This window comes from Psammomys obesus, unplaced genomic scaffold (genome assembly GCF_907164565.1).
Source record: "Psammomys obesus unplaced genomic scaffold, mPsaObe1.curated_primary_1811, whole genome shotgun sequence".
Lineage (NCBI taxonomy): Eukaryota > Metazoa > Chordata > Mammalia > Rodentia > Muridae > Psammomys > Psammomys obesus.
Window position 1 is genome coordinate 14,966,189 of NW_026596069.1, and position 25,810 is coordinate 14,991,998.

Sequence of the window (25,810 nt, forward strand, 5' to 3'; positions counted from 1 at the left end):
ATCTATCTATCTATCTATCTATCTATCTATCTATCTATCTATCTATCTATCTATCTATCTACACACTTATACTATATATGTACATATGTATACATATGTATACATACATACAATTTAAGTTACATACTGGTTTGAGAATTTTCTGTTTTTTGTGTCCCTCCCTCCCTTCCCACTCTCTTTCCTTCCTTCTGTAGCGTCTCACTGTGTTATAGTTTAAGTAACTTTGAACTTGTCAGCCTCCTGAATGCCAGGATTATAGGCATGTGGCATGTGTCACTGTGTCTAGGTAATTACTTTTTTTTTTTCCTCTTAATGAAATAATTTCAGGAGAAAAAGCCTCAGAAGAAATAAAAGAAAATGTCATACCTTTTTTTCTTGAGAGATTATCTGGTCTCAAACTTAGTCTCTAGCCCCTGCTTCTTCCTCCTGGGCACTGAGATTATGGGCATGTGCCACCAGACTGAAGCTTGGACATAGGGCTTTACAGATGCTAGACCAACTGTGCGCTGTCACCTAGCTTAGAAAGTATCATAATCAACAATGGATTTATTTTTTTTCTTTTGAGTCATTTTGTAACTCAAGGAAGCCTGAAATTTGAGATGTAGTCTCTAAACAGTAGTTTTTTTGCTCCAGACTCCTAAGTGTTGGAATATGGATATGAATTGCCATGTTTGTCTTACAAATAATTTTTATTATTAAATATTTCTAGAAATGGTAAATCCTAATAACTACGTATGGATATGGATTGTAGCTAGTGTATTTCTTAGGTGTAATCTTGCTTTCTCTAAAGATGTTAGACAGGGATTTGAATAACTTTCTGAAATATATATTGTGGAATTTTTTGAAATACATATCATATCAAATATTTTTATTTCTGAAGATTGTTTTTATTTTAAGTATATGAGTGGTTTTGCCTGTTTGTATCTAAGTGCACCGCATGTATGCCTGGTGCCCACAGAAGCCAGAAAAAGGTGCTTGACTCTCTGGAAATGGAAGAAGTATAGATTACTGTGAATTGCCATTTGGGTACTAAGAACTGAACTTAGGTCTTTTGGAAGCTCAGCAAATGCTGTTAACCACTGAGCCCCCAAAGCTAGGGGGTTTTATCTGTTCTGAATCAAATGAGGGTCTTGCACATGAGGCAAGCATCCTACCATTGATTTCTGTTCCTACCCTCTAATGTTAATTTTGATTGACTTGAGTAGCACCTAATTTTGTCCTCATTGCTCTTAACCTTTTGTGACTTTTGTGTGTCTTTGACAGAATGAAGCAGGGGTTAAGGAGTTCCACATGGTGCAGGTGTCAAGCAGTAGCAAGCACTGGCAGCTATACAAGTCCGTGAACATCTCTGAAAACAAAGGTCGGTACCCTTTGCCTCACACTGAGTTCTGTTGGGGAAGCTGTACCAGTGACCAAACATGTGGAGAAGCAGCTTAAAAGAGGAAGGGCTGGTTTTGGCTACAGGGGTACAGTCACCCTTTCAGTGAAGGCGTGGGGGCAGGAGCATGACACATCCAGTCACATTGCATCTATCACCAGGAAGCTGAGAGAGTAGATAAGAAGGGGGGCTAGGCATAAGACTTGAAGGCTTGCCCCAGCAACCTTTTTCCACCAGCAAGACACGATTAGTTGTGGGTCACTTGTTCCAACACAGTACCAATGGGAGCATTTCACACTGTAGAATAGGAATTAAGTGAACATATGGGAAAATCTGCATATTCTGAGTGCATGGCGTATTCAAGTTTACTGCAGAAAAATGGTTGTGGCTTCCATGTAAATTATGCTGCCACCACTTTCATGGCTAGTAAAATACATCAGAATTTAATTCTTTTACTTATTTGTGTGTGTGTGTGTGTTTGTGTCTGTGTTCATGTGCACATGCACACATGTGGAGGTCAAAGGAAAACATGGGGGAGTCAGTTCTCTCCTTCCACCATGTGGATCCCGGTATTAAACTCAGGTCATCAGACTTGGTAGCAAGCTCTTTTCCAGCCGAGCCATCTCTCTGGCCCTGTAAAAGCATTTTCTAAAAGCCAGATTCAGTTGACATACAGTAGTAGTAGGAAAACACACCATGGCAAAATATAATTTGTATAAGTCATAGTATGTAAAAGTCATAGACAAAAATACTAAAAGGGAATGATTGAAGAATACTAAAAGGATATGATCAAGTGCTAAGATTGTGGGTTCCTAGAACCCTATGTTCTAACTTAGTGTTTCTAACTTTCAGACTGACTGTTTAGAATCTCAAATGTCAAATACACACAAAGAGAATCATAGAGTCACATATGCTTGTGTATCCTAAGATTTTGAATTTAACCTTTTTGAGTGGTTGGTGAATATTCATTTTGTTGATAAGAACACAGGAGGTTTTGTTGTTGTTAATGAAACTTTTTGTTTGGGTTGGTTTGGTTGCTTGGTTTTTTGCTTTTTTGAGACAGGGTTTCTCTGTGTAGCCTTAGCTGTCCTGGACTTGATTTGTAGATCAGGCTATCCTCAAACTCACAGAGATCCGCCTGCCTCTGCTTTCCCGAGTGCTGGGATCACAGGTGTGTACCACTGCACCAGTCCTTTTTTTTTTTTTTTTTTTTTTGAGACAAGGCTGGCCTCAGAGAGCCTCCTGCCTCTGCCTCTGCCTCTTGAGTGCTAAGATAAAAGGCATATATCACTGCATCCAGCCAAATGAAATCATTTTTATCAAGAAGTGTGAATAATGAATTGGGCTTGTATGTGTTGTAACCTGAAACACATTTTTATTCCTAGATGCCAAACTTGCCAGTAGGGAGAAAGGAAAGTTTTGCTTCAAGGCAATAAGATGTAAACAAAAAGAAGGTAAAATTTGTTTTATTCTCGTCTCACTTTCTTCTATGTCCATTTTATATCTTACAACAGTGATATAATTAGTTTGTTTTCCTGTATTTTTTTTTTTTTTTTTAGCTGCTGTACAGTCCTCAGAAAACTACACTTTTGCAGATATCACCTTTGGAAATGAACAGGTATGCAATGATGCACAGTGATACTTGATGTAAAAATCTTAGTTCTGGAGTATCTGTCTACTTTGAAGAAACTAGCATCACTAATAACTTTGTGAATATTGAGCATCTGAACTTTATTGAGTTTTACACCTACCTTTAGTCTTCAAGATAATGCAAGCATGACATATGGACAAACTGTACCACTTTACTTACATAAAGCTAACTTCTGAAAATATCCAGTGAGATAGGCACAGTACTTGCAGTTCTAGAAAAGCTGTTAATTACTTGAGGAAACCGTTCTGTTTTAGGAAAAGTGACCATAGTATAGCATATAGTCTGGGACCTCTGTTTCTAAGTCTGCTTAAAAGTTTTTCTCATGATGCACCTTCAAATTTGGGCATATCACATGATTCTGAGTCTTGGAAACATCAGTGCATAGGCTTTCTTGGAATTGGAAATGGAAAGGCTTTCATACGCTGTCATAATACGCATGAGTTACCTGTAGTGACACGCAGTGGACTGTGGTGGAGGCTATGGTTGCATGTGGTGTCAGTTCCTCAGTAATACCGTAGACCTTAGTTGTAGCCCAGTCTTTACACCTTAGGTTTGAAGATCAAGGTACAGAGATTTTTGTTAGGATAAAGGCTTTTCTCCCCACTTCTTTATGATCTACAATAGAGTTTGAGAATATGATTTTTGTTGTTTGTTTGTTTTTGTTTTTTGAGACAGGGTTTTTCTGTGTATCCTCCTTGGCTGTCCTGGACTGGCGTTGTAGAATCAGGCTGGCCTCTAACTCACAGGATCTGCCTGTCTCTGCCTCCCGAGTGCTGGAATTATGCGCCACCACCTAGCGAGAATGTGAATTTTTAAATTTTCTTGAAGACAGGGTAGCATGTAGTCCAGCCTGGCCTTGAACTCTTTGTATAGGCAGTGATGACCTTGGATCTTTCATCTTTCTGTCTCTACCTCCTGAGTGCTGGGATTACAGGCTTATGTCAGTATGCCTGGTGTCACTGCAGCCCTGTGTCACAATGTCTGACTCTCCGTGTGGAGCTGGAGACTGAAACCAGAGCTGTGTGTATATTAAGCTCTCACTCTGCCAACTGAGCTATGTCCCTAGCTTGGAATATGCATTAATATTTTGTTTAATTAATTTAATTTTGTGTGTGCTCACATACATGTGCTTGTGTGCAGATGTGTGCTATGGTGGATGTGTAGAGGTCAGATAGAGGATCACTTTCTGGAGTCAGTTCTCTTAGTTCTCTTTCCCCTTGTTGAGACAGGGTTTCTCCCCTTGTGTCTGCTGCTGCTCTTTCTATGCTCCCAGGCTATGCCCTACAAGTTTTGGGCTGCACCTTCATATTCCCATAAGGCTGCTGGGATTAAGATATGAGCTGTAGGGATCCATTTCAGGTCATCAAGATTGTGTGACAAATGCTTTTACATTTGAGCCGTGTCCCTAACCAGCCCTGCTGTAATCTGGAGAGGTCATCTAGTGAGCCACACTGTGATCCTTTTGGACTGCTGTTAACAGAATGGCTTCTAGACATCTCTAAAGTATGGCAGTTCTCTGATCAGGAGTTTTTGCCTGACTCACCTTCTGTGATAATATTTGAGGAAGCAGCTTAAGCAATGTCTGAAAGCTACGAAGGCCCAATAATTGCAAAGCAATCCCCAGCCCACTTTTTACTTGGAGAAGGATCTCACTAAGTTGCCACCAGACCTGGTGGATCAATTATTAATTTTATTTTTAAAAAAATTTAAAATTTTAGAAGCATCAGTAGGATTCTTAAATTATATTAAAGTTGTAACTTTTATTGTATTTGTTATTATATAGTATTGTATATGAGCATTGAAGAAGGCAGAAACAAACACCTTTTTTTTTTTTTTTGAAGTATTTTGTTGAATAATACCAAGTACTACAGATTAAGGAAAAAACAAAGGGAATGATATTTTCCCAGAAAAACGTCATCAGAAGAAAAAAAATATATATATGACTTTTTGTTTGTTGGTTGGTTTTGTTTTGTTTTGTTTTGTTTTTGAAGTGGCTGGAGTGAATGCTAGGAACTGACCTTTTATATTTTTGGTTGTGAACCTACCCTTTATTAGCTGAGCCATCTCTCCACCCCAGCATGTATTTGTTAACATTTAATATTTACTTTGTATTGTGAAGCTTTACAGCTAAATGATATGCATAGTAATTCATAAAACTGTAAATGTAGAGATTTTACTACAAGAGACTTTTTATCTGTTAGGAGAAATCCTATAGATTGGAGTCTTTTCACTTTTAAATGAATACAAAGGGAAAATTAATGCCAGTGGTTATCTGTGTTGTTTCATTAGATGTTTCCTGGCTAGTATTCTCATAAGTTTCTCCTTAATTCAGCCGGACACCTCAAAAAATACTGGTGCACAGAAGTATTTAATAACAAACACAATGAAAATGAGTTTTGATGCAATTCAAGGGTCTAGCTGATGTTTCTAGGGATTTAAATAGAATGAGAAACACTTTTGTTATGTAAAATTGTATTTTTTCTTCATCTGCCCTGGACACTTGAAGACTCATGGGAGCAAAGGCTGGTTTGGTCTAACACCTTTTAAGGTTCTAAGTAATTTTCATTAAGTCTTTTAGGTATTCAAATGGCCTTCACGTATTCAGCTGTACAGACAAGAGACTAATGAATGAATTTTGGGGTACATATGAACTTTAGAATTTTAGGTTTTGGCAGAGTATATTTAAACAAGTGACAGTAAGTTTGGGCAGAGCATGTAGTTAAAACACGTTGACAAGTGATTTTTCTTTCAACAGATAATAAGTTCAGCAAGCCCATGTGCAGATTTCTTTTACCGAAGTTTATCCTCAGAGTTGAAGAAACCGAAAGACCAGCTTCCTGCACATCCTGAGAAACATACCGCGAAGGATGCTATGAGGCTGATTGAGAAGTGCAGTGAGGTGGATCTGAACATCATCGTATTATGGAAGGTAGTACATTACATGTTGTCAGCCAGCCTCACTTAGAGACGTTTCAGTTTTGTCTGGTTTTCATTTTGCATTTTGAGACAAGGTCTTTCTGTACAGCACAGGAGGCCCTCAGACTCTTTGTACTCTTGCTTTAGCTTCGTGAGTGCTGCGAGTCCAGGTGTATGCCATCACACCCAGCCTGGATATCCATCAGCCCACTGTCTGTCCATCTGTCTGCCCTTCCTTCCTTCTTTCCTTTTTAATGTTTGTTTGTTTGAGACAGGGTCTCAATTCATAGCCATCTTGGCCTAGAACTTTCTATATAGACCAGGCTGATGTTGAACTTAAAGAAATCCATCTTTCTGGGATTGAAGGTGTGTGATAGTATATTCACGTCTAGATACTTTATTTTCAAACTGGAGAACAACTCTATACTCATTTTTTCTGATTAAAAATTTCACTTTCAGTATTGAAATTTATTTTAAAACTTTTAGTAATTCCATAATGACTTTTTGAATGTTTTTGTATAAAGAAAATTATTTAATAAAAGCAGCTTACTTTCTTCTGAGGGTTAGTGTTTCTGTGTTTCACCAAGAGTATTATGGGCAGGAAGGTCTGGGTGAGCAGGTGCCTTTAAAGTGTTTATTATGAGTATTTCCAGACTGTGTCCAGAAAGTGCTCTTTGAATCTGTGGTACTCAGTTCCCTACTTCCAGCAGCTGTCCTTCAGCAAATGTCCATTTCAGCATCAAGGTTTTCCAGGCTGACAGTCTGAGGAACTGTCTTTCTCTCTTCAGCTGGTTTGTTAACCTGTCTCCATGCAGGGGGATCTGCTTTCTACGTCATCTGCATTGCTGTCTTTCTGCATCTGCATTGCTGTCTTTCTGCGTCACTTGAGTCCTGCCTTTCATTTGGAAGTTTCTCTTGTTTGGATCAGATCTTTATCAATTGTGATGCAACCCAGTAGTCTTTCATTGCCTGTGGAAATATAGGAAAAACCTCTTCCCCAACGTAATATATTCCCTGAGTTCCAGTCTGATGTTAAAACACCTTTAAAGTGTGCAGGTTGATCTAATTCAGTAGTTTGTTTGTTTTTTTCCCACCATCCAGTGTCCTTCAGCTGATCTTTTTCCCACTCTCTATTTATCAAGATACAATTAGATCTTTATGAATCCACACATAAGCTAGACATTTAGGCATACTCACTCCATGCTAGTGAGCTAGGCTCACTCCAGTGAGCCACGATTCTTACCCGTTATCAGTGGACTGTCTATTTTGATCATTAATTTCATTAGGTACCATATGTTCACAATTAAGCATTTTCTGTTCTCTTAGTTTCTCTGTCTCTTGTCTCTCAAACCTTTGTATTATCTTAGTCAATTTTTCTTGATGTATAGCTATTTTTTCAACCTTTTTTGAAAGGAAAAATATAAAGATTGCAATTGGCAGTAGAGAGGGGTTTACTATGGTGGTCAGAATTGCAGTGAGTACTGCAATGTCTTTTTCAAGTATTGTTTCTATACCCTGAACTCCTACCCCTGTTCTCAAGGGTTCTGAAATGTAGTTTCCCATTTTTAGTGCAGGAAAAGTCTGTCTATAATTAAAATTGTCTTTGGGGGTGGTTTACTGTGATTCATTATCTCAGAAGCTCCTGTGTCGTTCCTTGCTCTGGGCTCGAGGCTCCCACTGTTCCGAGGTCTTCTGAGTCTCTTTGGATATCCAACCATTCTATTTTACCAATAAAGACTCAGGAACTAGATGCTCAGGTGAAAATCTGCTAGCTCAGAGAAGAAGAGAAAGCACCCAGCTGACCTTCCTTCTCAGCTCAGGTCCAGATGGGGAAGAAAAAAAAAGGATCACTAGCTCAACTGACAGCCCAGGAGCAAATGGCCAAAAAACCCAAGGCTAAGGCTAAAGCCAGAGCTCTGACCTAAAAGCTTTTTCTACTTCTGTAGACAGTCTTAAATTCTCCTCAACTCAAAAGTCCCTCCTACTCTTTAATCTCTGTCAGTTGGCTTCTTGCTCTGCCTTTTGAACTAGGATTGACTTTAAATCCTGTGTATAGAAAGATCTTGGATTAAAGGTGTGTGCTAGGGCTGGCTGAACCCCACCACAATCACCTGTTTACAATAAACAGAAAGTTCTTAGATTAAAGGTGTGTGGTAGGGCTCAACCACACTAAACAAAAAAAAACAAGGGTTTGGGGTTCACAGTGGGTCAAATATCCTACATTTTCCCCCTTTTCTCTTAAATAAAAGACCTTTTCTCTAACATCAGTAAACTATACTATCAGGTAAAAATTACACTCACAATGTCTAGTCCATATATAACAAGCAACCTCAAAAAAAGTATTCTACTATCTATCCTATCTTGGTGAGTCTAAAGTTCTGTACCTAAATGACATTGTATCAAAACTTGCAATCCCAATTAAAAAAACATCTTTTTTTTTTGGAAAAGCAAAAAATATTTTTTTTACATTTCTTTTAATTCTTAATAATTTTTAACTGTTCTAGTGTTTGAATAACTGGAGAATGTGATTTTAAACCTAAAACACCTTCTTAAATCGTGAAGAACTTAATCTTAATTATAAGATCATAACTATTTATTCTTCAACCCCATCAGAGACTTGAGAAGGATTAATATTATCTGAATAAACAGGAAGTGCAGAGCAAGCAGCTTACAAAACTATAGAATGACAAAGACTGCTGGCTGCCTGGACAGTCATTCAAGGTATCTTCTAAAACGTTGGAGCATTAATCTTCAGTTTTCTGGCTCAGAATATCTGACAGACTTCTGTGAAGCAGATATTAGGAAGGACTTGCCTACCTTGTTCTTGCAGTCGACTTTCCTGCACCCAGTTTGTCCAGCATTCTCTCTGCAGTAGAAGCAAGGGCATTCCTTGCCTAGTGGCTAGTTTGCCACATATGAAGCCATCTCCTAAGGGAGAATTTTTTCATGCTCATCATGTTCAAAGTCAAAAGGGGGTGCTGCCAGGAACTGACATGTCTCGTCAAAATATTCTCAAATTAATAAAAAGGTTTTTAAATGCCATATTCTATATATCTCTGAGGTTTTTTGAAAACATTTATCTAGTATATCTCAATTCCTTGTTTCTAGCTATATACTGACTGATTAACTTAGGTAACATTTATGTTTAACTAAACTAGTACCTAATAAAACCACAATTTGATTCACTATTAGTTTGCATTTCTTAATCATTTTAAACAGTTTGTGATAGTAGCTATCAAAAGGACTAGAACTTCACATTGCATTTTTAAGAACTATATAGGTACAATACTTTAAAAAATAGTTGATAAAGAGTATGTTGTAACAAAAAAAAAAACAACCCTTAACTTTATATCGATATACAAAGATCTATGCTAGTGTAACCAAATATAACCTTAACTTTGTATCAACATACAAAGACCTATAGGAGTAGATTTAATAATCAACCCTTTTTTCCTATTGTTTCTATATTATTTCTATATTCTGCCTTTTGTCTAAATAAAAAGTAAAGATACAGTAAAACTTTATAAAAATTAAGCAATTTTTGCTAAGCTTTGAACTTGGTTGTATTTGGCAGTTTTAGGATTTAGTATTTTTGAGTTCAAAGTTCTGGAAAATGTTCATGTTAGTCTCATATGAACTCAGCAATTTGAATATCCTAAGCAGTCTGTATTCCAAAGCTGATCTTGGGTGGTGTTTGTCAGCTTGGTGACAACTCTCACTAGGTAGAACATAACAGTCAGCTCAAAGGTTTCTACTGTTTATGTACAACCAGACAGCAGAAGAAGCATTGAACAGTTTTTCTCAGTGGTTGGTATTACACAATCCAGGTGGATTTGTCATTGCTTCCCCCCTCCCGCCTAGTCCTTCTTGAAAACCTAAAAGGTTACTGTTACAAGTGGTAGAATACCTAAACATTTTAAATGCCACATGCGGCAGATCTCAGAAAGGTTTAAGGGCTATAATCTACTAAGTAAGTACACTGGAGGTACACAAACTTTATAGATACTTGCTTCAGACTCAACCCTGGTAATACATACAAGAAACTAGAGAAAGCTTATTTCTAGAATTAGCTAATATCCTGTATGACTACTAGTATCATGACAGATAGAAAGTTTATATATACATAATAATTTTATAGGTTTTGAGATAATATACCTTAAAAATTATAGTCAAATGAAGTTCAAGGGATTATGAGATTAGTGTTAATAGAGCAATCCCTTATTTTTTGTTTTCCTCTCTCCCATACCAGGTGACTCTTCTGATATAAGACAGATTTTGAATTTTCCTTAAACAAGCACGCATGGGTTTAGAGAAGGAGAGAGCCACACTGCAACCCCAAAGCCAGCTTTAATTTAATTGAATTGGGACCACATAAAGACCATTTGCCACTTATGGGCAATACCACTTGGCCAAATCACTCTTTTTCTTATATTTTCTCTTGATGATCCATCTTTTTTCTTCAAATGTTTCATTTCTCCAGTGTTCTCCAGATTCCTTAAATGATTTTATTCTCCTAAAGATAAAAACAAAACCCTGCCCCCAATTTAACTCTAGGGGGGTTCTTTTTTTGGTAGTGTGCATCTTTCCTAGGACAAAATGGTTTTTGGCAATAGAAAAAGTATTATCTCTCAATCAAAAATTTTAAAAAGTTCTTTTGAAAATATGAAATTAAATAAACCTCTAATTATATTTATTTTTAGATTATAAACAGCATTCACTTTAAATGTTAGCCTGTCTTTTGTAAGCTACTTTTAAAATTAAATCATTGTTATTCATTATTATGCAGCAGGTTTTTCTATTATATAATGTCTCTCTGCAGCTGCTCCTTTTTCATTAGCTTAAAATTAATAAATCACTGTGTAATTTCTGGAGTTCTTTATTATCCCTTTTTGTTTATTAAGCATATCTTTTAAAGTATGATTAGATTTTTCTGTAACTGCTTGTCCTTTAGGATTGTGTGGCATACTTTATGTTGTAATATACAAAAAACTGTTTCATTTTACTAGAAACATATGCTGGAACATTCTTAGTCTTAATTTGTATAGGTAACCCCATAATAGCCATAACTTATAATAAATGTATAATTACAGAATCAGCCTTTTCAGAACTTAAAGCAGTTTCCCATTGAAATCCTAAATGTGTCTATGGTATGCACATACTTTAATTTTCCAAGGGTTGCAAAATGAAACATATCAATTTGCCAAATTTCATTTCTTTGGGTACTTTTTGGGTTACATCCTGCAGGTAATAGAGTTTGGTTATACAAAGAACAAGTAGGACATTTCCTTATAATTTTCTTAGCTTGTTGCCAACTGATAGAAAAATCTTTCTTCAAACCTTTGCTGTTAACATGGTGTTTCTTATGAAATTCTGAGGCTTCTAGCACATTTCCTACTAACAGCTGATCAATTTCATCATTACTTTTTGCTAGCGGGTCTGGTAGACTTGTATGAGATCTGATAAGTGTTATGTATTCAAAGAACTGCATCTTTTCCCTGGAGATGATCCCAGGCAAATTTCTCCTCTGCTGCTTTCTGTCAGATGTCTCCTGTCCTACGTAACATTTCTGTCAGATGTCCTCTGCTCCTGCAGTGTTTGTGGGCTTTTTTCTTCAATCATGTTGGGTTTTCTTACCAACCACATTGAGCACCATATGTAAAAGGAGCTTTTATGTGCCTGTTCAGTTATTGTCTGGGAGACTTACTGCCTCCTGTTAACCTAGGCCTAGTCCTAGTCTTAGAACAGCAGTACTCAAAGAAGGGTGACCCCCAAATGACAAACTGTCACCAGTCAGTAAATACAGACATTGAACATACTCAAGCATAAAGACATTTGGAGCATTCTAAAGACAACTGAGCTTAGTGAAAACAAGTCGGCCTGTGCTGGATAGGTAGCTCAGCATTGGGCTGCTTTTCCAGAGGATCCATGTTTAGTTCCTACATGGTGGCTTATAACTCCAGTCCCAGGGCATCCAACATTCTCTTCTTCAGGTACCAGTCACGCACACAGTACACAGACATACATGCCAACAAAATTTTGATGCACTTAAAATAAATAAAATTAAAAATGAAAACTCCAGATAAATCTTACATATTTGTATAATGTGACAATATAGTAAATCAGAGCCATTGACAAATATTTCTCTAGGACAGAGTTATTTCAAGAGACCGAAAAATTGTAAATTAGAGCAAATATTTAAAGTAGATGGATTTGGTTTACTACTTACTAGTAGAAAAAAAGCGCCTTTTAAAAACGTGCAGCCAGATACGGTGCCCTGTGCCTGTAATTCTAGCATTCAGAAGGCTTAAATGTGATTCCAGCCTGAGCTACATAGCAGATTCCACTCCAGCCTATGATATACGGTGAGAACCCTATCTTGGAAAAAAGGACCAGAACCAAAAGAAAGTGTGTGGATTAAAGTGGACATGCTGGTACACACCTGTAATGCTAGCGCTCAGTTCAGACAGAGAATCACAGGTATGAGGCCACCCTGGACTACATAGTCTGACAAAGCGTGGCATTTTCACCCACAGAATTCAGTTATAGTTAACCTGCATTTTGGCATTTGAGTAAAGAAGCTTATATATCACTTCTTGGTCTTTAACAAGATCACCTTAAGAAAGCAGCCTTTCTTGGCCCTGTGGAGATGTCTCAGTGGGTAAAGTGCTTTCTATGCAAGCATAGGACCTGAGTTCAAATCTCCAACACCCTGGTAAATGCCAGGTACTGACCTGCACTTGTGACCCTAGTACGGGGTGGGTCAGAGAAAGGTGGAGGGAGCTCCAGATTCCTTAAAAGGGCTGGCTGAGGAAGACAGTAGATGTTGAGAGGCACCTGTCCACACGCGCACACACAAGAAGCCTGTGTTGTGGCACACTTATCTGAAGTCTTCCTTGAAAGACTTTCTTGAAAGTCTACAGAAAAGAACAACAACAACAAACATTAAAGATTTGTCTCTTTGAAATAGTTGGGTTAGTTGAGTTTTATAAAAGCCCAAACAGATTGAGAGGGAGGCGTAGATGTTTCTTTTATGATGGAATGAATAGATAAAGGTTGAAATGGTGACATGAGATTATTGATAATTAAAAGGTACAGTTGTCATATTTTCTTTCCTCTGGATGTTGAGATGGTTACTTTTGAGGTTTCTATCACAAGTGAAAAGGCAACATTTCTGTTGGTTGTATTTTTAGGCATACGTTGTAGAAGATAACAAGCAGCTTATTTTAGAAGGCCAGCATCATGTGGTTCTTCATACTATTGGGAAAGAAGCCTTTTCACACTCTCAGAAACAGGTAAGACCATTGCTGGGAGGCTCTTTTGGGATTTTCATGTGTGTGGATCATTGTACTTCCCTCATAGCCACGGTCTCTCTGTGCCGTGCCTCTCGCCCTCTCTGCCTCTGTCTTTATTTTCACACAGGTTCTAGTTATAAGTCTCTGCTGGCCTCAAACATGCAGTCTCTGCATTGGCCTCTGGTCCTGGAGCTAGAGGCATGTGTCAAAATATCCTCCTTTGGCTACTATTTATGTCTTTTCTTCTGACATGTGACACGTAGAAATTTACTCAGTATTATTTACTTTTTTTATGCTGGGGATTGACACTGAGCATGACACATGATAAGCCCACAGTCGACCACTAAATTTTTCCTTAAGCCCTTATTCAGTATAATTTAGAAGTTGTGTTGTATTAGAAGACTTGAATATATTAATAATATATTAAAATTTTTTAATTATATGTATTCTTTTTATTTTATAAGTGATTGTTTTGCCTGCATGTATGTGCACCACATGCATGCTTGATGTTCATAGACATGAGCAACATGTGCACACAGTGTCCAAGGACTATGCCTGTGCACCATGTGCGTGCTGTGGGAAGAGGGCATTGGATCCTGGAAGTGAAGTTATGAGTGGTTGTGAACCGGGTCCTGTAAAAGAGCATACAGTGTTCTGAGCCAGTGAGCCATCTCTCCATCCCTAATAATACATTTTTTTTTTTTAACTTTTAAAATCAAAGGTAGTCAAAAATAGTTTTTACAAATGGAAACACATTCCAACCCAAGACTGGGGTATAGAAAAAGATCCTGGTGGCTCTCCAGAAACTCCTCCTGTCTTCCTCTGCTCTTTGTCTGAGTTAAATTGGACTGTGTGTATGTGACCTAGAATTTAAAAGTGGAGCTTCTGGTACAAACGTCCTAAGTTGTCTGTTGTCATCTAGGTCCTTCAGGCTAGGCCACGTTTGTGAAACCTGTCCATATTGTAGCTCTTTAATTTTCAATGGCCATTTCAATGTAGAAACAATTGCTTTCCAACCAAAAGAACAGTGGTTTCTGGAACACTGACTCATTTCAAGGTTGAGGGAAGAAGAATGCCAGGTGAGCTGCAAGACCTAATGGTACCAAGAGTGAAGTGTCCACAGCTTAGGAGAACATGCTGGCTTGTATATGAGAGTGTTGCCGTCACTCTGCTTTGGTCTTTATAAGTACTGTGCACAGTTCAGGTAAAATCAGCCATGCCTCTTTTTTTTTTTTTTTTTTTTTTTTTAATGATGCTCTGTGAAATAAGTAGAGCTGTATTTATGATCAGTGATAAATTTTGATGCTGTTGTTTAATTTCTTTTTTTAAGAAAAAAACAAAACAAAACAACTTAGGGGCCTTATGTAGTAGCCTAGGCTGACCTCAGACTGGCTGTGTAGCTGAGGCTGATCTTGAATTCCTGATTCTCTTGCTAGCACCCAAGTGCTAGGTACAAGGCAAAGGATTACAGTGGTGCCACGTCGCCTGTCTTATAGAGTGCTGGGGCTTGAATCTAAACGTGCCAGACAAGCACTGTACCAGCTAAGCTATCTCCCCAGTGTATGTTAGCGTTTAGGAAATATATATAAAGCAGTAAATCTATCAAATGAAGCAATATATTTTCAAAGTGGGATTTTTTTTTCCCCTCAATCTTGATAATCAGCTCTTGAAACTGGTGCTATACAATTGAATATCCACAACCTAAATATTAAGCAGTTTTATTGGATAAGAATCACGTCAACTGCCTTCTCTAGTGCTGTCAGCGAAGTGAAGCTGGGCTCAGCCAACATGTACTAGTGGTTTAGTGGTTTCACACAGAAATTGGTTGAAGCTTGGGCTTCAGAAGCCTATAGTCCACAGGGGTCAAAGCTGGTTTCTATCAAAGCACCACCTAACATATTTGCCATACTGACTAACGTGACCTCCAGTGTGACAACATATAATTATGCAGGGAAGAACAAAGTTCTAGAGCTGCAGAAATCCTTCGAGAAGGCTGATGGTGTGCCCATCCAACTGAAGTGAGGCCTTCCCAACCAAATTCTTTACCAGACCACCATGGCTCTGACTGTGGGGGGACCATCTACCACCCTCTTACCTGGCTCTGCAGCCCAAAACCAAATGAATTAGCTTACGCAGGACTGGTTTACTTTGTGGTACAAACCCTTTGACTTCTCAGTTTTCATTATTTCTGGTTTTTTTTCCCCCACTTGGATAGTCTAGTTAACATTTTTGCATACAAAGGAAAAGATGAGAATATAATGTTTTGGTTTGTTTATGAGATGCAGGTGGCCTGTCAGATGTTAGAAGTCATTTGACAGTTAAAACTATTGTTTAGGGAAATGACACTGAGCTGTATTTGTGCTTCTGATTGCCCTGGAAATTCTGGATAAAAAGCTGTTCAAGAGCTCATTGATGGCAGTCACTGTTGAGGGCCTCAGGCACTGGACTGAGTCTCAGCAGGAGCCATGAAAGCCTTTCTGGGTGTAGTGTGACTGAGGAAGGAAGACACAAGCCTTAGGTCAGACGTGTGGAATGAGTTAGCCACTTGGGGGATTTTCCCACCTTGCAGTAAAATGTTAATAGAAATTTGTAATCTTCGTCACCCAGATCTTTAGTGAAATGTTATGTATTTGTTCCGTCATGGGAAAGAGAACACCAGTCAGTGTTGGACTTTAGACAGCTGTACCAGAAATTCTCCTTTAATCATGCCACTTTATTTGGCTGTGGAATAAACATGTGAACTAAAATAAAAAGAATCACATCAACCACTGAAGTGATCGATTCTGGAACCCAAATTTAACATATAAAAATTATTAAGATAATTATGTAAGATCACAGAGCTGATGTGTAGAATTTTTAGGTAAACAGGAAAAGTTAGCCCAGGTTGTATTGCAAATAACAGTAGCTCCTAGTTTAAATAATGGCAAAAAACAGAAATATTCTTCATGATTAAATTGTCTTCATTGGTTTTTTTAAAAGTTTGTATGCTGTAACTTTTACAAAGCATCATTTCATTATTAATCTTTTTTGTCTATTCTCAGGAGCCACCAGAAATGGAACTATTAAAGTTTTTCAGGCCAGAAAACACTATAGTTTCCACAAGACCATCAGTAGAGCAGCTTTCTAATCTCATTAAAACAAGTCTCCACTACCCGGAGTCATTTCATCATCCATTTCATCAAAAAAGGTTTGAGTGTTATTTTTGTTAAATTTTTCTGTGTACATGTACAGATACCTATTCGTAAAAATTAACATTTTTTTTTGGTAACAGAATTTGCCCACACACCAAAAGAAATTGAATTGACCCAGCACTTGGAGGCAGAGGCAGGCGGATCACTGAGTTCGAGACCAACCTGGTCTGCAGATTGAGTCTAGGACAGCCAAGTCTACACAGAGAAACCCCATCTCAAAAGCCCCCAACCTCAAAAAAAGGAAAGGAAAGGAAAGGAAAGGGGAAAGGAAAGGGGAAAGAGGAAAGGAAAGGAAAGAGGAAAGGGAAGGGAAGGGAAGGAATTTAATGATTTACTATAGTGTTGAGTGTGTGCATACATGCACACGTAGACCCATACACACTTGCCTCCAGTGTTGCTGAGGATGGACATTGCCCCACCACTTTGGAGGTGGCAAAAGCTTTTATGTTGTAAGGTTTTTCAGAAAGTCAGAAACTAGGGGGAAAATTTTGGTTTAGACATAAATCAAAACTACAGCATGACTAACAGTGGGACTCGGATTTCAACTATATTCCCTTAAGAGTATCTTTTTAAATCTATCTATCTATATTGTTTGTATATATGTAAGAATACATTCCTGTCGAAGGATAGCCTTCAGGAGTTAGTTCTCTCCTTCCACCATGTGGAGACCTGGTATCAACCCCAGGTTGTCAGGCTTGGTAGCAATCTTCTTTATCTACTGAGCCATCTTGCAAACTAACCGCCCTGGAGAATTTTTAAGTACTAAATATCAGGGGAGGATTTATTTGTTGATAAACCACTTTAATGTCTAAACAATTTTTAAAATAAAAATTTATAAATCTGAGCCGGGTGGTGGCAGTGTATGCCTTTAATCCCAACACTGGGGAGGGAAAGGCAGGTGCATCTCTGTGAGGTCAAGGCCAGCCTGGTCTACAAAGTGAGTCTAGGATAGCCAAGGCTACACAGAGAAACACTGTCTTGAAAAACAACAGCAACAAAAAGTTTTATATCTGATTGATACTTGAAAAGGTTGCTCATTTGCAGGTGTGAGACTTAGTGGGATTTTCTTAGAACTAGTGTGTATGTGACAATGTTCTGGTTTGGAGGAGGTAGAGCTCTCCTTAATAGAGCTGGGGAGGGATGTGATGAGACAGAAAAGAAATAGTGAACAATGAACCAAGGAGAAAGGAACACCTGGAGAAGACATGAAAGGAGCAGCAAAAGCAGAAGGAAGGCCAAGATGAAAGTCATGTCTCAGCAGTGGACAGTTGGAGAGAGAAAAGGGTTAACAGTTTAAAATGCTTTAAAATTAATAATTGAAGATGCTAACATTCGGTGGATCATAAGGTCTGAGAATTAGATGGCAGCAGAAGGCGTGAGGAGTAGTGCACACTGACCCAGGAGACCTTCAGGTGACTACATCTCTCTTTCTGGTCGCATTTTAGTAAGGTGTGAGTAATTTAGCATTGGAGAATTAGATTGGACCAGAGCGTAAATTCCTGGATTTTTGCTTTTGCTTGTGAATTACACATTGGTAATTTAAATGAAGGAGATGCCACAGAGTGGGCAGAACACCAGCATACCTTCACTCATGCTTGAATCTAGAGACAACACTTCTGCTTAACGGTAATGCTTATGGAAAGTGTGCATTCTGATATTTATTATGGAGAGATTTTATTAATATATTTTATTTACAAAATAAGTTACCTAGAATGATTTTGTAACTCAGCTTTTTTTCTTACTTGAATTTGATCCTAAGCTTATGTTCTGTTAAGTCTTGTATTATTTTTTAGAAACTTGTTTCTAAGAAGAAAGTTCATGGCTAATGGTTTGGTCTGTCTTCCACAGTCTTTGCTTAGTACCAGTCACCCTTTTACTTTCCAACTGTTCAAAGGCAGATGTAGATGTAATAGTTGATCTCCGGCATAAAACAACGAGGTAAGAATTTATTTTGTGAAAAGTTATTTTGTGGCCCAAAGTTTAGTATTATTTAAAGCAATTCATCGTTTTGAAATTATACAGATTATTGCTTAACATGGATGAAGTTAACTCAAGCATGCCCTAGATTTGTTTATATGGTGTCAGGGAAATGTTACAGAGCTCTTAAATGCTTTTCCCCTAATTTGAAAATAATACTTAACAAAGGAGTCGACATTATACTGCATTGTCCAATTCTTCTAGAGCCAGCAGGTTTGTCTCAGGAATTTTCATATTAGAGAGTAAATCTGGGGCTGGAGAAATGGCTCTGTGGTCAAGAGCACTTACTGCTCTTGTAGAGGTTCTGTGTTTGGTTCCCAGCACCTGTCTGGTGGCTTACAGCCATCTGTAACTCTAGTTTCAAGGGCTCTGATACCTTCTGCCTCTGCAGGTACCAAGTCATCTGAAGCATACACTGCATGTCATGTTACATTTTAGAATGCACCTTAAAATCCAAGCACAGTAGATTGTTTGGTGCTAGTTACAAACTCACTAAGTGAGGCTGTGTTGTTAGGCACTGGATTGTTTCTATTTTCTAGTTTTATAAAGTATAATATCATGGGCATTCTTTTACACACGATTGTTTTTTTTTTTTATATGTGGATAACCAAGAAGTTAAGAGCTTAGTTTCAGATCAGACTCCATTGTTTACTAGATGCCGCTATAGGCATTAAATAGAATTATCTACTCTTAACATTGTTCCTAAGAAATAGCAAGAACTGTAACACATGGTTGATTGTTACAGTAATAACATAGTTAAAATAGTTCATTTCGTAAATAATTCCTAGAAACAAAAGGTTTTGGTGAAAGAAAGATGTAAGACTTCAGAGAAAAAAAAAAAACATACAGGAAAAAGTTTGCAACTTACCATTTCCTTCCTCCTCTAGTCCAGAGTCGTTGGAAACTCATGGATCCTTCACGTGGCTTGGACAGACGCAGTATAAACTCCAGCTGAAAAGCCAAGAGACGCATAGTTTGCAGCTGAAGGCATGTTTTGTTCATACAGGTGTTTATAACCTTGGAACTCCAAGGGTATTCGCCAAGTTATTGGACCAGGTTGCAGTATTTGAAACAAGTCAGCAGAACTCCATGCCTGCTCTGATTATCATCAATAATGCGTGACAGCTGAAGTTGCAGACTCAGTCGGACTTTGTGGAGTTAGTTCTACAGCAGCATTTGAAATACCCAACTTGTTAAGGAAGTTCTCTGATCATTGCAAAATACTGGAACTTGGCACTTAGTTGACACACAGTATGCTGGGCTGAGAATGCTTAGGACCACCCCCCTTTTTTTTCTTCTTATTTTAAACCTGGTAATAATTTACAGGCTTATAATACAGAATTCAACGTATCCATACACCTTATTAAGCCATATCTTAAAAAAATGTCAAAGTCTGCTGTTGCAACTTGTCGAATGGGTGTCACTCTTAGGAGGTGGTTTTGAGGAAAGAAAGGCCCTGCTGGCAATACTCCCAGTAAGCCATTAGTCTGACGATCCAGCTTTACTGTTCTGTAGAGTGTTGAATACAGATTTTCCTGCCTTGCCCCATACAATTCTGTAAGATCAGTTTTGAACTTTGATTACAGGCATTTGCATTCTGTCTGGTGTCCTGATGGCTTATACATAACTGTAAAAAGAAGCTTTTCTGATGCTCTGAACATAGTTTTGGAAGGAGTTTGACTTTATTCCCTCATTCATCTCTTACTGTCACACTATTTCACAATAAGATTTTTGTCATTAAATCATATTCTTTATTACATAACTTTAACAATTAAGTTGATCTGTTTAAAATATAAATCTACTCAAGTTAAAAATAAGCTTTTCAAAAATGTATTATATTTATAACAAATTTACTGTAAATAGAATAAAGACATACTATTCACTGTATAAATTTACTAGATGCCTTTTTTAAAACCTGGCTTTGTGAGGACTTAATATATTCTTTATTTAAAATAAATGTCAGCCATGTACATTAGGCACCAGCCTAGTTTCTTATGAAAGCTTCATTGCCGTTGTTCAAAAAAATGAAGCATGGCCTTTGCTCTTGGAGAGCAAATGAAATATTTCTTTGCACGTGTCCTGTCTGATGCTGAGTTCAGGTCTGCATGGTCTACCCTGACCCCGGTTGAAAGGACATCAGCACATCCTCACCTGGCAGCTGCAGCTGTACAGGCTCTGGTGTTGGTTCTACAGACTTCCTGTTGGAAAGAAGTTCAGCTTCTGAGCAGAACAGGAAACAGCTACTGAAACAGAATCCAGCAAAATCCAGAGCAAAGGACAGCGCTTGGAGGCTGGTGTTATGGGGACTTTTCTACTGGCGTCTGTTCCTTTTAGAGAAGCAGCCTAGAGACAGGCACAGACTTAATGTGCTTGGAAGAAGTGAGTCAGGAGAAATATGTAAATTGAAGCAAGCAGAGAAAAAGGTTGAACTGGAGGGAAAGGTAAAGGTACGAGAACTGCTGTCAAGGTTGAGTCTGGAAAAAAGAGGAAGAATACAGGCAGTGTTAAGAGAACCTCACAGGTGTCTGGATGATTGTCAAATCACATGTTACTTCTGTCTGGATGTGTCCTGGGAAAACTGCTCAAGATGGAAGGCAGTGACAGACAGTCAAGGCCAGAGGCAGATACGTTTCCTCCGTTCTCCACTGCCAGCATGCAGTACTGGGGCTGCCACTTGGGACCTTGTGCACCTGGACAAGCTAGCCCAGCTCCAGAAGATCAGTAATTATTAAAACTGGTAGATGGCTTCATTAAAAATGATACAAGCCAGTGAAATGTTTAAAAGGGTTGAACCGTGTGCCGTTTACTTGAGACAGGTCTTACGCACCTCAGAGTGGCCCTGAACTTACCGAATAGCCAAGAATGACCTTTAATTTCTGATCCTCTGTCTCTACCTTTCATGTGCTAATGTTAAAAGCAGGCATCACTGCACCCAGTGTCTGCAGTGCTGGGACTGTTGGCAGGGCTTTGTGCAGCTACTACTCTCACTCCTGTCATAAACCAGAGGCTAAAAGCAAAGCCAGTTTATTTGGCAGGAGTTTAAAATCTAAAGTACTATCCCAGTCTTGCACAGGGAAAGAGTTACACTAAATATAGCATATGTTGAGAAAGCATGTGAAGCCAACTGAGAGCTACACTCCCCACCCTAAGCCACTGTTTTAAACTCAGCAAAAAATACCCTTGCAGAAAGGGAGGGAGTGAAGCATATTTTTAGACTAACCCAGAGCCTTCAATTCAGGTGGCTGTAAGCTAATGGCAGTTGCCCAAACCCTCCCATTCATTCTCCAGATATGTAGATGAGCCCACAGTAAGAGCAGTGGAGCCAATCCTAATCCTTGATTCCAGCATAGCTAGGAAGAGGATACTACCAACTCCAAATTTTCCATTAGTGGGAATTCAGCACAAAATGACATGGTTGTTTTGGAGCCTTTGTAAAGACTGGAAGTGGAGACAACAGGAATGCGGACAGATTAGAAAGGAGAGGTGACGGTGGAGCTGAAGTCACTCTAGGGAAATGATCCAGGTGTATTTTGGGGACTTGGGCAAGATGAGACTCTGAAGGAGAAAAGACAATATAGATTGGGTCTGAGGAGTCCTGACACCAACTATATCCACAAGGGGGTGCTAGAAGAGTAGCGTTCAGTCGGTGCTGCCATTAACATGTCTTTCAAGCTGAAATAAGAGGTGACACCTAACAAAGTAGAGGGGGTGGGAGGAAATGGGAGTAGCTTTTGCATTTTAAAAATTTTACTAAATTGTGTGTGTGTGTGTGCGTGTGTGTGTGTGTGTGTGTGTGACATATATGCAGGTGCCTCCAAAGGAGCTGGAACCCAGTCTTGTGCCAGTTTATTTCTTCATTCATTTTTTGAGACAGGGTCTCATATGGGCCACTCTGGTTCCCAACTTACTGAGGCCTTAAACTTCTGACGCTTGTGCTACCTGCTGGGCTCTGGGGTTGTAGGTGTGTGCCTCCATGCCTGCTTTTATTTGGTGCTGGGGATGGAACCCAGGGCTTCGTGCATGCTAGGCAAGCCCTCTACCAGGTGAGCCACATTACCTGCCCAGATCACCCATTTTTAATACAGCACTCAAGCTGAGCATTGCAGTCACCGACAGTTACTGTCTGACCAGAGGTCATCTTTAAAAACTTTAAAATTACATTTTAATTATTTATTTGTTTATTTTGTGTGTATGCATCAGGTAGAAGTTAGGATGACATGAGAAATATGACAGCTTTGTGACACCGATTGGAAAGCAGTGATGCCTTGGGTGATACTTCTAAGAGAAGCACTAGGGACCAAAGGAGAATTGTCTCCCCAGGGAAGTGTGATTTCTGAGGCTACCCATGGACATTTAGGAAACTGGAGGGATATTAAGAGTGGCAAAGACGCTTTGAAAGCATACTTCTGGAAAAATCACCCCTAGAGAATAATCTGAAAAGAAGTGGCATGGGGCTAGGCATGGTAGCACACGCCTTTTTTCCCAGCACTGGGGAGGCAGAGGCAGACAGATCTCTGAGTTGGAATGAGTTCCAGGACTAGAGAAATCCTGCCTTTAAAAACCAAACTAAACAACAACAAAAGAGAGAGAGACGGGGAGTGGGGGTAGAAGAAGAAGTGATGTGAAGAAATTGTCAGGGGGGGGGGGCAGGCTGACTTGGGCCTCTTTGTGGTGTGGTCAGCAGGTCGGTGGGATTTGTTTACACTCCACACCTGACAATCGTCAGTTCTCTGCAGATAGAGAGTGCTCTGTAGACTGCATGCCTCCAAATGAAGGACAAAGCCATTCCAGACTTTTAACCATTGTAGCCTCAGGTCTAGGGCCATTAGAAGCCCTCCCTAGCCGCCCCGGGCACTATATGCATGCAGTACACATGAATTCATGCAGTGCACACACAAACATAAATTTAAATCTTCAAAAAGTTGCTATTTCTATGGATCACTGAATAAATTTATAGACATAAAAGATTTCTGTCACACACATATACATGTACATGGTGTTTTCTAAGTCATAAATGAAAAATATACAACTTTAATTCCCAATAAGGCCATCCCCTACTTGATATAAAATTCAGAATCTAATCATTTAAGGTCAGCTTTTAAAAATTGTAACCTTGTATTACTGTAGCCTAGTTTTGTTTTTTTTGTTTGTTTTTTTGTTTGTTTTTTTTAAGAAGTTTAAAATAGTACAAAATAGGCTGGGGAGATGGTTCAGCAGTTAGGAATACTGGCTGCTTTTCCAGGGACCTGGGTTTGATTCCCAGCACCCACCCAGTGGCTTTCAAGCCATTTTTAACAAATCTTTTTCTGACCACCAGGTATCAGGGATGCATGTGTTGCACAGACAGACTTGCAGGCAAAGCACCATGCACATAAAATGAACTAGAAAATGTTCTGGGAGTGTTGCTCAGTGCTAGTGAGTGTCTGGAGCAGGTTCGAGGCTCTGGGTTTGATCCCCAACACCAGTGCCACACCAACAACTCTGAAAGGAAAAAGAGATGTTATTTCTGCCCTAAATAAGAGGCTAAAAGAAATTTCTATCCTAAAGAGGCTAGCTTATCTGGCAACAGTTTGCAATCCTCAGTAATGTCACCCAATCTCTCACAGGAAAGGAGCTACACTAAATATAGAACATTTTGATAAGCATCACTCAAGTGGTGAGTGAACAAAAAGTAAATAAATAAATAATAAGCTGTGAACAAGGTGTCAGCTCCCCAAACAGAAAGCTTCTGTGAATATCTGGGTGCTGGGAACCGAACCAGGTTGTCTTCAAGAGCAGCAAGTACTCTAAATCATGGAACCAGCTCTCTACCCAGCTATCACTAAAAATTTTGCCAATGTACAAAGATAGGGGTTTCACTGGAAATAGTTGCTCTGAAAATTAAAGCTGCAATTTCAGTTTACTTGCTTGGGATTATGAGGTTTATGTAAATAAAGCTCCAACAATTTAGTTTAAGTTGAATTCAAATTTCCACCTGTTGAGCTCTTTAAACGCACAGACTATTGCTCTGGTCATTTCATTAAGCCCAGCTGGTGCAGAAAGCTAACTGTGGCCCGAGAAGATTGGCTGTTGCCCTCATCAGAATGTTGCATTTACCTCCTCACATTGCCTGCTCGCAGTAGACAATTCCAAAGCCATGACTTTTCAGAAAGATGTTTCTTTAATCAAAAGGCAAAGAGGGAGTGAGTTTATTTTATCAATGTATAAGGTGTGGTTCTGAGTCCAAAGGGCATCTGCTGAGAGGTGTATGTTCTTGAATCACAAAACAAAGAATTGGACCAGAGCCATGTGATAGTTTTAGAAATAAAGATAGTTTAAACATAGAAGCAGTCTGGAGAGCTGAGATAAATAATGACCTCCAGCTTGGAGAAGGGTGAGCTCATATGCATAGCCTCCAAGTTTTCCTGTTTGGAATTGTCAGGCTTTTTCTGCAGATGTTCTCTCTCATTACATGATGCTCAAGGTGTACGGTAGGTCTTCTGCCGTTGCTTTCTGCCTGCACCAATCTTTGATGCCCTGTTCTTCCACATTAAGGAAACCTCTGATGAGGATTTACTTGTTTTAACCTTATTGATATGGAGATAGATAGATAGATAGATAGATAGATAGATAGATAGATAGATAGATATTATATATTATGATATATATTATATCAATATATAAATATATATATATGGTCTCACCATAAAGCTTGACTAGCTCAGAACTCATAGCAATCCTGCCTTCGCCTACTAAGTGCTGGCATTATAGGCATATGTCATCATGGCTAGCTTCTGGTGAGTTTTTTTGTTTGTTTTGTCGGTTGGTTTTGGGTTTTTTGTTTGTTTTGTTTTGTTTTTGTTTTTTGTAGACAGGTTTTCTCTGTGTAGCCCTAGGTGTCCTGGAACTCTATAGATCAGGCTAGCCTTGAACTCCGAGATCCACCTGAGCACTGAGCCTAAAGGCGTGCACCATTACTGCCTGGCATGAGTTTCTTTTAAAAATATACATATTTTTATGTGTATGAATGTCTTGTCTGCATGCACATACGTGTACCATCTGTGTGTCTAAAACCCATGGAAGTCATACGAGGGAGTCAGATTCCCTGGAGTTATGGATGGTTGTGAGCCACCATATAGGTGCTAGGAGCAAGAGTAACAGATGCTCTAGATCACTGAGCTATCTCTCCAGCCCTGGTGAGCTTTTTAAACTATAGGATTAGTGCTGAAGAAATAGCCTAGTGTTTAAGAACATGTAATGCTCTTAGAGAAGACCTGAAATCAGCTCCCACGCCCACAGTGGGTCAAGTAACAGCTTCACATAACCCTAGCTCAAGGAGATTCAGTGTGGCCTTCTGGACTCCATAGGCACCTGTACCTACACACACACACACACACACACACACACACACACACACACACACACA

General features: G+C 38.9%; 1 protein-coding gene and 1 pseudogene across 3 annotated transcripts in view; both read left to right on the plus strand.

Annotated features, from left to right (window-relative positions):
• Trappc8 (trafficking protein particle complex subunit 8) overlaps positions 1-20,481 on the plus strand; it is an 83,400-nt gene extending 62,919 nt beyond the window's left edge. For all 3 annotated transcript variants that reach the window (XM_055625499.1, XM_055625500.1, XM_055625501.1), the window contains exons 22-29: positions 1,264-1,360; positions 2,764-2,832; positions 2,938-2,996; positions 5,785-5,958; positions 13,136-13,237; positions 16,279-16,424; positions 18,277-18,366; positions 19,293-20,481. In XM_055625499.1, coding sequence (XP_055481474.1) covers positions 1,264-1,360; positions 2,764-2,832; positions 2,938-2,996; positions 5,785-5,958; positions 13,136-13,237; positions 16,279-16,424; positions 18,277-18,366; positions 19,293-19,527 — 972 coding nt within the window. In that variant the 3' untranslated portion in view covers positions 19,528-20,481. The remainder of the gene's footprint in view (positions 1-1,263; positions 1,361-2,763; positions 2,833-2,937; positions 2,997-5,784; positions 5,959-13,135; positions 13,238-16,278; positions 16,425-18,276; positions 18,367-19,292) is intronic.
• On the plus strand, positions 15,026-15,434 carry LOC129690003 (cytochrome c oxidase subunit 7A-related protein, mitochondrial-like; annotated as a pseudogene).
• Positions 20,482-25,810: the final 5,329 nt, after the last annotated feature.